At 40.7% G+C, this 13568-nt stretch overlaps 1 protein-coding gene across 1 annotated transcript in view; it reads right to left on the minus strand.

Annotated features, from left to right (window-relative positions):
* The window catches only part of SPATA13 (spermatogenesis associated 13), a 345561-nt gene that overhangs the window by 55290 nt on the left and 276703 nt on the right, over positions 1 to 13568 (minus strand). The window contains 2 exon segments of the mRNA XM_055317330.1: positions 514 to 658; positions 2513 to 2878. Coding sequence (XP_055173305.1) covers positions 514 to 658; positions 2513 to 2878 — 511 coding nt within the window.

Below are 13568 nucleotides of genomic sequence, written 5' to 3' on the forward strand. Positions count from 1 at the left end.
CATGAATATTGGCAGAGGGGAAGATTTTATTTTTTAAGAATGTAAACATCATTCCGAAAACATGCGGTTATTAATTCAAATCAACAAGCATTTACTGGACAAGTACTGTGACAGCATATTAACTCCTGTATTAGACAAACTTTTCTTTGGTGTTCAAAACAGCATCTGCAAATCTCAAACACCCAGAAAGCGCTTCAGAAAGGTTCAGACATATGCCTGGGACTCCATTCTTAGCTCTCCACCTTAGATACACAGATGAGGGGAGCAAACTTCTCAAGTGGGGTCACTGTGATGACACAGAGCCCGGAAGAGCTGACGACACCCCCACACCTGCATGAGAAGACCCTGAGGTAAGCCCTCCTCACTCCGAGCTGAATAACAACCGGGCCCAGAGGCAGTGGAGAGGTGCCCATTCGAATGGGCACATTTGTTTCACTGAAAACAGTCCACCAGAGGACTCCACAGCAGTTTCTAAAAAGGGACCCCTGAACAGGGTGGGCCTGAGAAACTCACCATTGGATGCTCGCATCTGCCGCCGGCGTCCCACGCGGTCCAGCCCAATGGGGGTGCTCTGGGAAAAGGTGAAGGGCCGCAAGCGGGCCGAAACCGCCTTGTAGGGCAGCACCTGGTGAGCTGGCACGGGAGGCCTGGCTGCCGGCTACAAAAGGAAAGCAGAACGCTGTGAGGGGATGCCAGGAAGTGGCACCTCCTGCAAAGCTCTTCACACGCACAGCAGTGAGCAGGTCGGCGCCGTCACCTCCAAGCCACTCACACATGTGAAACACTTTCTCCAAATCGTGGCAAGAGCTTCAGGCTGCATTGGGGCTCAGTTGTGATGAATTATTCCAAGATTTTAGAAAACCAGTATCGACTCAAGAGCTCTTACCTCACAGCACACATTTCATCTTATTTGTCAGTAACATACCAAAGGGTAATACTCTAGTAAAAGCAACGTGTCCAAGAAGAAGAAAAGCAGATTTAGGAAGTGGTGGCTTTCTCACACAGATGCAGAGGCAGAAGGGTAAGAAGATGTGCTCCCGGCAGCCGCCTCGAGGGGAAGTACACGGTGCCAAAGACCCAGTCGTGGATGACAGCCTCGGACTGGCACACCCATCAGGGACATCCACATGCAGGCACTAGGTACGTGTTTGTGGAATACAAATGTTCCTTACCTAAACTATCATGACAAATAAGCTTTGTTTAAAAGAAGAGTTGGTTTTCCATGAATTTACCCAGGTCTGTTTAGAATCACCTATGTACCCTGTTGATTTCCCCATGTGAACCATCTCTATACAGCGAAGGTCAGGTTGGTTTATGCTTTCCTTAGGTTTTCTTAGTATTTTCCACCCAATTCCCTAAATGAGCTTACAGTACATAAAGTTATCTTACCACATTCCTTCTTGATGCTCCAAAGTGAAATGATTTCGAAGTGCTTTCAATTTTCCCCACACTGTGTTTTAAGTTAAAACAGATTACAGTTTGCTTTGGTTCAGAATTATTTCCTAGCATATAGCTCATCTCAATACCACAAAAAGTTCACGGTATTCTTCCATTTAATTTTTTATCTTAAGAATACAATTCAATTGAACTCTATTAAACAAGAGGTATTTAAGCACTTCCTATAAACAAGGCATCAGGCTGGGCTCTACGGGGAGAATGTAAATATAAAATCCAATACTAACATAGATTTTCCCCTTTAAGAGAATATTATGAGTCACTTAAGATATCAGCTAGCAAGCTCAAAAAGTGAAACTGGGCACTTACTCATATTAGTATATGAGTAAATATATCATCATATATATATATAAATATATATATATTTATATACATATATATATATATATATATATATATATATATATGAGTAAATATATCAGCCAGTATATATTCTGGGAACCCCTGACTATGGCTGGGTCTCACCATTAGCATACACTCCTCCTGAACAGGGCCTTTATTTAAATGCTTTGTAGACTCAAAGTGTTCTTTGGGTAACTGTAAGTATTTGTTGAATTACTAAGGGATAAAGATAAAGATTTTTAATCTATTGGTAAAGCAGTTGCAAAGCAGCAACTTGAATGTAAAGAGTTAAAAAATGGTAGGAAAAGGATTTCCTTAGCTCCTAAAGAACCGATTTCTTATTTTCTTCTTATCTTTACATTTTAACATTGGAGGACACTTTCTCTTTCAAGAACTTCTTTCAGGAAGCTCACTAAATGTGCACTGCTACTTTTTCCTTATTAAGATCTCAGGTGATTTAGAACAAACAGCAAACCAGTTTCACATACTGTTTGAGATTCCAGGAAAGACAGAAGATTAGTAAAAGGCATCCACACGTCAGACGGTTAGTTTAATTCATGCGTGCTTTCAAAGTCAGGAAGAAAGGTTGGGAGTCTGTCGTCCTTGAGGCAGAGAGAAGAAAGAAAAGCAGCGGCCTGTTTAGTTTACAGAGGAGAACAAAGGCCAGGAAGCTGGAGGACTTGGTTTGCTTTGGTAGAAGCACACCAGATCTTACTTGGGCTAGAAGACTCTCTATTTCCTCTGTCTGGCCGTTCCCATAGAAGCTGACCCCGCCTATCACAGAGATGGGGCGTCTTCTCCGGCTTCCTCTGGGGCAGCCCACGGCAGGGTTCTGGTCTGCAGGGACTGTGGGGGCCGTGTTTGGCTGGTGGTCCCCCTCCGAGGTGTCCTCTTTCTGGGGGTCTACAGCAATTGAATCTTCAGGAATAGACAGACTTCGGTGGGCCAGCTGGCCATAGTCAGAGAGTGGTCGGGGCCTTGATCTTCTCCCAGAACCCCATTTCCTCCTGGTGATCCTCTGAGACTCTGTCCTTTCTTCATCTCGGGATGAGCCCCGCCTCCAGGATTCCTCTGTCATGACCTTTTCAAATGTGAACAAGTTAGGTGAGCACCAAGATCCAGGAAGGTATTGAAAGAGAACAAGCCATACACTCCCCTCCCAGCCTCTTCGGCCCTGCCTTAAGGCCTTCTTGATGTACTTGTTTGTTTTAAAAAGTTATTTGTCTAACAGGAAGACATAACTGCACTGTGCATTAAAATATGCAAATCATCTTTAATTGGAGGCTGAATTAAAACCATAATCTAAATAGTGATGTATGGTGACCAGTGATGGCCTATGATAAAAGCTATTAAGGAAATCAGTTCCATTGCGAGTTCCTAGAAAGAAGGAACTACAGTGTCGCCCAAAAACACACATAACAACAGCATGGGGAAATGCAGAACTCCAAAAGGAGAAATGAATGTGTAATACCTTACACTGCTGCTCTAAGGTATTTTCTTGCAATAATCTTTAAAAATAGGATGTGCTTTAATAAAAGTAAGTCTGGGCTGTTAGCGCCTGACACTCAAGGACTTGGGTCTTTTGGGTAGAGCACTGAACTAGGATTCCAAGAACTAGATCAGGCTACTAACTAGCTGTGTGACCAGGACAAGGAACAACTGACCTTTCAGGACTAGACAATCCCACAGCTGGCAAGTCTGTAGTCCTAAACTAGGCAACACTTTCAAACTATTCAAATACTGTTTTCAGAGACATGCAGTGTACCAGCAAAAAACCATGAGGTCGGAAATGGATAGCCTTCTGTGTAAATCAGCCTGGGCCACTACCTAGCTTTGTAACCTCAGGCCAGTTACTTAAGGTCTGAGGATTCAGTTCTGTAGCTCTTCACTGGGGAATAAATAATGGGTCCTTGTGTGGATGAAATGCTGTAACAATGATAAGTAAGATAGCCCTTATCAGCCACAGTTAATTATTGCTCTTAAAAAGCAGTGTGTAGAATAAGCATGCCCAGATTCAGCCCTGCCTGCCAGATAACCTCTATGTCAGCATACCCCTCAAAGTCTGGGTTCAGAGGAAGGCTGCTACATAGTTCTACAGGAAGCACATGCCTGTGAGCCTGGGCACCTCCAATTTCTCCCATCTCTGGTTATTATTTAAAAATAAAATAAAAAATAAAAACAGACCAGAACCCAGGGAAGAGAACAAGAACAGAGATGTCTCTCGAGGGCAGGGCAGACCTGCAGACAGCCTGCAGAACTGCCCCAGGCAGCCCGGCACTGCCCCCAGGACAGGCCCAAAAGATCATGCTGCTCGCCCAACAGTGGCAATCGAGACCTCAAATATGGTTCCTGTAATTTTCAATCCCACGTGCCTCGGAGGTCCCTAAGATCATACACAGTTGACATCTAAGCAACACAGGAGTTAGAAGTGCTGCCCCTGGCACAGTCAAAAATCTGCATGTAACTTTTGGCTTCCCTCAAACTTTACTAATGATCTACTGTTGGCTGGAAGTCTTACCAATAACAATCAACACATATTTGGTATGTTATACATAGTATAAACTGTGTTTTTATAATACTATAAGCTAAAAAAAAGATGTTATCAAAAAATCATAAGGAAAATACATTTCCAGCATTGTACTGTATTTATAAATAATTTTTAAAAATCTGCATGTAAGTGGACCTGCACAGTTCAAACCTATGTTGTTCAAGGATCCACTGCACTATGAAAAATCTGATGAAGATCAAAGAAAGCAGAAAGGAATTTACAGATGCTCTACTGCACTGCCATCATTTTTCAAATTAGGAAAACCAAACTTCTAGAAAGGAAGGGACTTGCCTACGGCCACACAGTAAGACAGACACTGAACGTGGGTCTTATAATTTCTGTTCCCAAGATACCACAAAATTTCCCCACTGTACCAAGTCACCTCTGCTCAAAAGCAAGTAAGTTCTGGCAATCACCACTTACCTTGCTGTCTGTGGATTCTGACTGCATGGAGTCAGAACATGAAGTTCAAACCATGTCACCACTGAGAGGTCTAGAATACACCACCATAGCATAAAAACTCTTCTGAGCTCAAGGTATTCAAGAATAGACTTTTTTTTTTCTTCTGAACTCCCTTATTTGCCTGAAGCCAGAGCTTCCCAAAAGAACTCAATTGTCATAAATCCACTATCATGAGATAGGATTTTCTTTCTTCCAATGAGGGAAGATTTGACTCTTATCAGTTGAGAAGAGAAGACCTGGCCTCAGCAGACGTTGCCACAAAACTATCAGACCTCCCATCTGCTCTTCCACAGGCCCATTTATCTTTCCTAAATTATTGGGTTTCCCAAGTCTTCTCCACCTCCCCTTCCTCTAGTAAGAAATACAAATGCCCCCAATTCTTATCACTTCCTGGAGTCACTTTTTCCTGTAAACTCCCACTTACTTACAGGAATAAAAACCTGTCTTTTCTCTTCTAATCTGCCTTTTGGCAGTTCAATTCTATACACCCCCATGTACTAAGCCTAAGAGGGTGGAGGAAAAGTCTCTCCTCTCTAACACCACCATGGGAAAACACGAGAAATCAAGAAAACATTAATATTTTTTGATGACATATGAAAAACAAGTTATTATTAAACCAAATGGCACAATTTAAGCAGTCAAGAATAGGTCCATTTATATTATCAACCTGTGATAAGACGGTTCAGAAACAAGGTGTTAGAAAAACAGAAGCAAGACAAAATTACAGGCAGTAGTCTAACTGGTAACAAATCTATGTGCAGCTTTTTGTTGTTGTTGTTCTTTGGGTTGTTGCTTTTTGTTTTTGTTGTTTTTTCGGGTGGTTTTTTTTTGTTTTGTTTTGTTTTGTTTTCTTGCACGTAATGCAACATGCAGCATGCCTCACTAAAGCCTTGCTGATGCAGACAGGAAAATAAGGAAATGGGTGTAGGAAGACAGGAGGCTGTCTTAGTTGTTCAGGTAAGAAATCCTTCTAAGACCAAAACATACTCCAGGAAGTGAGGAGGCTACATAAAGGCAGGTATTCTCAAAGCAGGAAATCAGAGGGCAGGAGACGTGCACAGGATGATTTCTTTAACACGTCATACCTCGAATGTCAGCTACTATTCCCACCAGGGGGTACACATAAGAACCCACTATAATCCTCCTAGAACTATTTATAGAGTCCCACCAAAGAACAAAAGGAGAAAACAGCCTTTCTAAGTGGTACTGAATGTTCTAGGAATTGCAAAAATTAGTTAACAGAATAATATATACAATTGAAATGTCCACTTTACTCCTAGCAAAAGAGAAAAAAGGAAAGACAGTGATCCTTAGCCAGAAGAGACTTAGATTCCTAGTAAAATAAATGAGAATTGATGCGTATTCTAAAACTGAACCTTCCTTTGGCAAAGTTTATGTACTTCGAAATATGACAGAGGTTCATTCCAGGGAACAGAGCTTGACTGTGATTATATCTGAACTACAAACACCTACCACCACCACCACCACCACCACCACCACCACCACCACCACCACTCTCCACAAGTTATGACCTACCCGGGACTCTGATACAGGTAGTGGTGGCCCACAGATACACTGAAGGAACAAGCAGTTGACCATATCCATTCTCTCTGATATTCTTTCTCGCCTTTAAAACAGGACAGTGAGGGTGTAAGTGGCCATGCCAGAGCTATGTCTGCTGACGCTTCTCCTCACAATCCACCAGTTTGGGCTTCAGACCAGTCCAGGGCTCTAAGCTTAATTGGCCAATTCACACCCAAGTCACAAACTTTTGTAAACAAACTTTGCAGTGGAGTGGCTGCCCTTTTAACTCTCGCTTCTCTGTATAGTTTTAGAGTACTTTCCCTAGTCAGGAATCCTGAATTTTTTTCTTCCTCTACAAGATTTCTTTCTTTGCTTCGCAAAGTAAAAAGCCAAGATAGGTCTAATTACCTCCAGTGAGACACTTCAAAACATTTTTTGAAACAACAGTGAGAGTAAGTTATTAACTGAGGAAAAAAGACTTGACAAAAAGCCAGGATGTCACATATATCCATTCAGAAGCTTAGTCTAAGTATAGAGGATCAAATATCAAGAGCTATGGCTTGAATTATGCCCCTCTAAAAGGTATTGTTGAAGCCCTAACCCCTAGGACCTATGAAAATGATCTTATTTGGAAATACAGTCTATAGATGCGATCAAGTTAAGATGAAGTCATGCTAAATTAGGGGAGTCCTAATCCAATGGATGATGTCCTTAGAAAAAGAGGGAAATTTAGACACAAAGACAAAAGTAAAGAGTCATATGAGAGCAGAGGCAGAGATCAGAGGGGTAAATCTCTAAGCCAAGAAACCCCAAGCACTGCCAGGAAACGCTTGTGCTGCTAGAGGCTAGACTTCTGGCCTCTACAACGAGAGTAAATCCTCCTGTTTTGAGCTGCCTAGTTGGTGGAAATCTGTTACAGTAGCCCTAGGAAACTCATATAGCAAAGTAATTCAGGAGAAAATACTATAAGCAGGGAAATTAAGGTGCTTTGTGAAGATGAGAAAAAAAATTAACTAAAGCAGAGCTTTTACACTGGATGAGCCAAAGATATTCTCAAGATGCATACTGATACAATAAGCAAGGCTCTCACACTTTCACAGATTCTCAGCATCCTGAACACCATCAGGAATTCAGGTACAGTCACAGAACTGGAGGTGAGACAAGAACACATCTCAACATCTCATGTTGCAAGGGGTCAGCAATAATGATAATAATCAGAGCTGTGGCTTCTGAACGTCCATATGTGCCAGAACTACAGCAGGCAGCAGGCACGGGATACCCTACCTAATCCTCACCATCACCCTGGGAAGTAGCTAACTATTTATGACATTTTACCCACTTAGACACTAGGGCAATTACTTGCTCCTGTTAGGAGAGCTGAAAGAAAGAGTCCCACCTAATAACTCGGTCTGTCTGATTTCAAAATCTCTGTCCCTTCCGCTCTGCAGGCCTGAATCCTTGGCATACACTTTTACAGAAAGAAGATGGAATCTGGTAGGTCCTCCGGCCTTTAGCTGTAGAGCTGCTTGGGTGGGGGTGAGGGAAGGAAATGACAGGAAGAGAGGCTCTGTAGGTACTCCTGCCAGTTGGGGAAAGCTAGCGACTCGACCCCTTCTCCAAATCACTATCTTAAATACATAAAATAGATAAAATTATAATCAGATTATGATCAAAATATTAAAAGAACTGAAACAATATATATAAAACACATAAATTGAGAAGACTAGCAATAGGTCTAGTGGAACATGCATCTAGTGGAACCTAGACCTATTGCTAATTCTTTTGAAGCACTGATAAATATAAGAGATTTTAAGATACCAGCAAAAACTATTGTAAAATGTAAAAAAGATCTGTGACTTCTATGGGTGACAAAATCACAGGTGTTGATAAAACTGCTCTGGCTTGTTGCCTACATTCATAATCAAAGGAAATGCTACCTTTTACCTACAAGGTAAAATAAAGTCCCACTCATCCATTTCTGTTGACAAAATCCTCAGATGAGTGGAAGTTCAAAACTCCCAGTAGACAGCTTCACTTAAAACTAGTCTATGGTACCAGTTCTGTGCTCTAACTCTAGAAAAATGAAATTTTAGGCCTTACACATTATAAAGCTTTAAAAAATGCACCTCACTATTTAAAGCTATATGTCTCTAATTTCCCTTTAATGAAAATTAATGTGTCATAATCAAAAAGACCTAAGCCCTTTTATTAAGTGTGATTTTTTTTTTTAAATCTGAATTGTAGAGTACTTGGGATGGGGTGGGTCATAAATACATGTCCTAGAATTTTATTTATTTTTATTTTTATTTTTTTAATTTTTATTTATTTATGATAGGCACACAGTGAGAGAGAGAGAGAGAGGCAGAGACACAGGCAGAGGGAGAAGCAGGCTCCATGCACCAGGAGCCCGACGTGGGATTCGATCCTGGGTCTCCAGGATCGTGCCCTGGGCCAAAGGCAGGCGCCAAACCGCTGTGCCACCCAGGGATCCCATGTCCTAGAATTTTAAGTGAGGGAGGGAATTCATAAGATCCCAGATCAACTACTACATTTTAAGGAGTTAAAAGTAAGAGCAAAAAATGTTTATATATTTAGAAAGATGAAAGCTTGAGCATTGATGACATTTTTGTCTTTTTTTGTTACTTTAACACCAAAAAGATACTCTTAGTTACTTAGAAATCTTAAATTGTCATCAACTTGCATTTATAATCTACCTAAAATCATATTTTCAGGTATGTAAAGAAGGCATTATTACACCCATTTTGGAGATGAGAACCTAGTCATGAGAAGGCAATGGATTTAATTAAAGAGAATATGAGAGAGATCAGGTACTTAATTTCATCTTTGAAAGGGCAGCACCAGACATGATGTCCCCCCATTTGTAGATGTACAAAAGAAAAAGGCAATATGGTTTATTGCAAAAAGCTAGAGCAGCAACTTCCACAAATACTAGACCTCAACACGTTGCTCCACAAAGAGCCTCTGCCTGCTTATCTCTTTTACATCTCTCCACTTCCGGTTTATGCTTCCCCTTTAGTGAATTCTCTGGGCTGTTTGTGGGTCCTCACTCATGGGTGTAGGCATATGTATGTACATCTTCCCCGGCTCTTCCTCTCTACTGCTTCCTCCCCCGTTCCGCATCATCTCTCACCTTCCCTCTTGCTCTAGGCGCCACGCCACAGTGGAACATTTCCCTTCAACTGGTCACATATGGAACTGCAAATACAGTTGATTTTGTTTAACTTACTGAATCATGTTTGGTTTCTTATCTTTAATTTTTAGAACAAGTGGGTGGAATCATTTTTCTTTCTACAAAGCTGCCTTTTCTTTTATACACCTTGATGGTGTGTGTGTGTGTCTGTGTGTGGAAACTGCAGTGGCACAAGGAGAGGCATTCCAGAAGTGGACCACCTACCACCCAACCATTCTACAACCATTCTAATTCTCCCTCCTCCTAACTTTCCAGGGGTTCACACGCCTTCTCCTACCACACTTAAGCTAGTGAAGGAATAGTCAGGTGGAGGTACTTCTAAAATTGTCCAAGCAAGAAGAGAAAGGGAGCCTCTGACTTGGTCTGAACTAAGTTAATGGCCAAACACCCCTCACTTAACTAACAGCCACCTCAGGAAATCATGCATGTTCAACCTTGCTCCATTCTAGTTCAAGGACCATCCTCGGAAGGGACAGACACCATCATAAACTTGTCGCTCCCCCTTCTCAGACCCCAGATTTGGACTTAGCCCAGGTCTCTACGAGAAACAGAAGAGAAATGGAAACCCATTTACCAAGGGTTTCCTTCCATGGCTAGAGGCAGCAGAACATACTAATGCTGGGTGACATGCTTACCAACATACTACATCTTAAAGATACAAAGTTTCAACTTCTAAGAACCTTAGGGATTGTTGAAATTCTGATAGCAAATGACTAACCAAAAACTGTTCTGATTATTATCAAATGAGATTATACACACACTGGTAATTTTGATGTAACTCTTAAAAGTTAAAGGAAAAGAGAGAAGAAAGGAACTATTATGATCTGAAAAGCTATGACCTTGTCCTTGGGGTTCAGGGAATAGATAGGCCATTTGCTAAAAAAAAATATGACACAGTATGAAAAATATTTAAAAATATATTCATGCTTGAGGCTCTTGAAGTAAAAGGGGAATATAGTGGACTTCAATTGCCCTTGCATGTGTAAAACTGATGATAAAATATACTTAAAACACACTTAGTGAACCTACCATTTGTTTTATAAGCAGAATAGTTAATTTTTAAAAAATGCAAATATTTGAAGTTCATGGAGAATACAATTTAACTCAACACTCTTAGCCCAGTTCTATAAACATAAAAAGGCACTTAAATAACTATGAACATTTTCAACACTGTTGACTTGTTACACTATACTGAGAAAGCGGTGCAGCTGAGCTCATCCTCACTTATTTAAAATAAAGAAATGAAGTCTGTATGATTGTGATGAACCCCATCCTGGCCCCCCTGACCATGCCCTGTGCTCCTAACCCATCTCCCTTACATTGTAGAAGGAGGGTTACCACTGACCCTGGGCAAACACAGGGCCAGTGATGAGCTTTCCTCCCCTGGCCTTCATAATAATCACTTAGGGGAATTCCATTTTGGGGGCTTATCTAAAAAAAAACAAACAAAAAACAAAAAACAAAAAAAAACAAACCCAAACCATCCTACCATCTCCAAATCAACAGCAACACAATCCTAGGTTTGGCACACAAGCAGAGAAAATAACAGAATTGTAGGTTGCAATTTATGCCTAGACACATTAAGAGTAAAGACACATTTAAAAACCATTATATGGGCAGCCCGGGTGGCTCAGCGGTTTGGCGCCTGCCTTCAGCCCAGAGTGTGATCCTGGAGACCCCGGATCGAGTCCCACGTCAGGCTCTCTGCGTGGAGCCTGCTTCTCCTTCTGTGTCTCTGCCTCTCTCTCTTTGTGTCTCTCTCATGAATAAATAAAGAAAATCTTTTTAAAAAATAAAAATAATAAAAAATAAAAACCATATTATAAAATAAATGTATATAACAATTCTATCTCGACATTTTAATATGTATTTTATCTCTGAAACACATGATGACGAGTACCAGAGGTCTACTTAAACTTTCTTCAATTTATAAAAAGCGTTATTTTATAAAAATGAACTTACTTTCTTCTTTTCCAAGTTTACTGAGGATAACTAAATATTCTAAAATCATGAACCGTGTTTTAGATTTGAATATATCAAAAATCCACTGTCTTTCTGAACCCTTTTGAAGAGCAAAGGTTTTTTTTCTTAATGCTGTTTTGACCTTCGTTGTACAAAGAAGGTAGAAGGAATTAATTAGGAGGAGAGGGGAAAGAAGAATGGGCAGCAGAGAAGGAAGTACCAGTTGATTCTCTACTGGAAGAAGACAGAGGTGTCTGTTCGAGGAATCACAAGCATTTCAAGTCATGGATGACAGCACAAACACTCAAATCAATGGCTCCAAATGCTTTTAGAATCAAGAAAATTAAGGGTTTCTGGATTAGAATGCAGAATGGCAACTTCATGAATCATCTCTCTTCCCAAACTATTTTCATATTAGTGAAGGACATCCAATATATCCCACATTCAGTATTCTCGATTTGTTCCCGACCTTCATAAGCCAAAGCCACCCAATCACCATGTTCTGTCAATCATTCAATCTCAGGAGGACTCTGCTCCATTGTTTCTTAAGGAAGTATTCCAATAGTTGCCCAGTTTGTTTCTGTCACCAACCTACTCTATACTACTGAAACACACATCTAATTCTAGATGGCTATTACCTAGATAGAACAAACCCGAGGTCATTCAAAATCTTATCCAAGATCTCTCCAGCTCTGTCTTCAGATACAATTATTCTCCAGCCCATATCGAATGATTCACCATTTACTACATATTTATTTACTTTATGTAATTGCAAATGAAGTAAATGTTGCTCTTTCTAGGATTATCTTTTTGCCTTTGTCAATCTATAAAATTTATCCTTCAAAACTCATTTGAAATATTGCTGTAGAAAAACTTCTTAAACTCCCCTGGGCTCTGAGCACTTTGGTCCTTTCTGTGACTCTATTAAAACCACCACAATGTTTACATAGCATTTATTTGACTCAGCATCACACAAAAGCAGCTACTACTATTCTTTCCAAACTCCCAATATTATGGTAGTGTCCTCATAGTCTACACTGGAGCCTGAGAAATAGGGAATTAAAAATGCTTCTCACATGTGGAAAGAGATGAATGGCTAAGTTGGTGGATAGACAAATGAGCAAATCAATGGACAGTTCTAGGTGGCAAGGAAGCTGTTCCCTCCCTATATTTATGGATGATTTTGTAAAAATGAGCTTGATTTAAGGTATTGCTTATTATAACTAAATATTTTAAAATCAATACCCATGTTTTAGATCAGGACACAACCATCCATTCCTGTCTCTTTCATAACCTACTTGAATATAGCCCACCCTGAAAATAGACTAGCTGCAATTTTCCTTCCCTTATTATTAATAACCCTGTTCTGAAGTTTCAGATATGTGAAGTACATGGTAATGGAATCTTTTCCAACAAGTAAGTGTCCACTGCTGGCAACAGAATGTAAACAGAAAGATTTAGAACCTCTAAAAAAATCTCTTTTCTGTATTTCAGTTTAAGTTTGAAGCATTACTGTATTGGCAGGAGAAAGGGATAAGATGAAGAAGCAATGAACAAAGAGGGCACAGTGATGGGAAGTTGGAAAAAAGAACCCAGAAGAGTCAGAGAAAGTAATGACTTCATGAGGATTTTCTTTCTTCCAGCAGCAATCACTGACAACGGACTGTGTCACTCTCCGTGAAAAGTACAAGGGTCCGGCAAATGAACCTATCAAGAAAACACTGACCCTAAATTAAAGCTGCTTTTCACCAAGAATGCTTCCATCAAGAATGGCTCAGCCTGGGGCCCCTAGATGGTGCAGTCAGTTGAGGGTCCAACTCTCGGTTTTGGCTCAGGTTGTGATCCCAGCAATCCTAAGATCGTGAGATCAGAGATGGAGCCCGGCGTTGGGCTCCCTCCTAAGCACGGAGTCTGCTTTCCCTCTCTCTTCCCTCCTCCTCCACCTGCACACACACTCTCTCTAAAATAAATAAATTCTAAAAAAAAAAGTAGCCCAGCCTGTCTGTATAGTACTGTCACGTAAGGCAAGACCTACAGACAGCACCAGTGGTGTTCCTTTCTTTA

This window comes from Nyctereutes procyonoides, unplaced genomic scaffold (assembly GCF_905146905.1).
Source record: "Nyctereutes procyonoides isolate TBG_1078 unplaced genomic scaffold, NYPRO_anot_genome, whole genome shotgun sequence".
NCBI classification, from domain to species: Eukaryota; Metazoa; Chordata; class Mammalia; order Carnivora; family Canidae; genus Nyctereutes; species Nyctereutes procyonoides.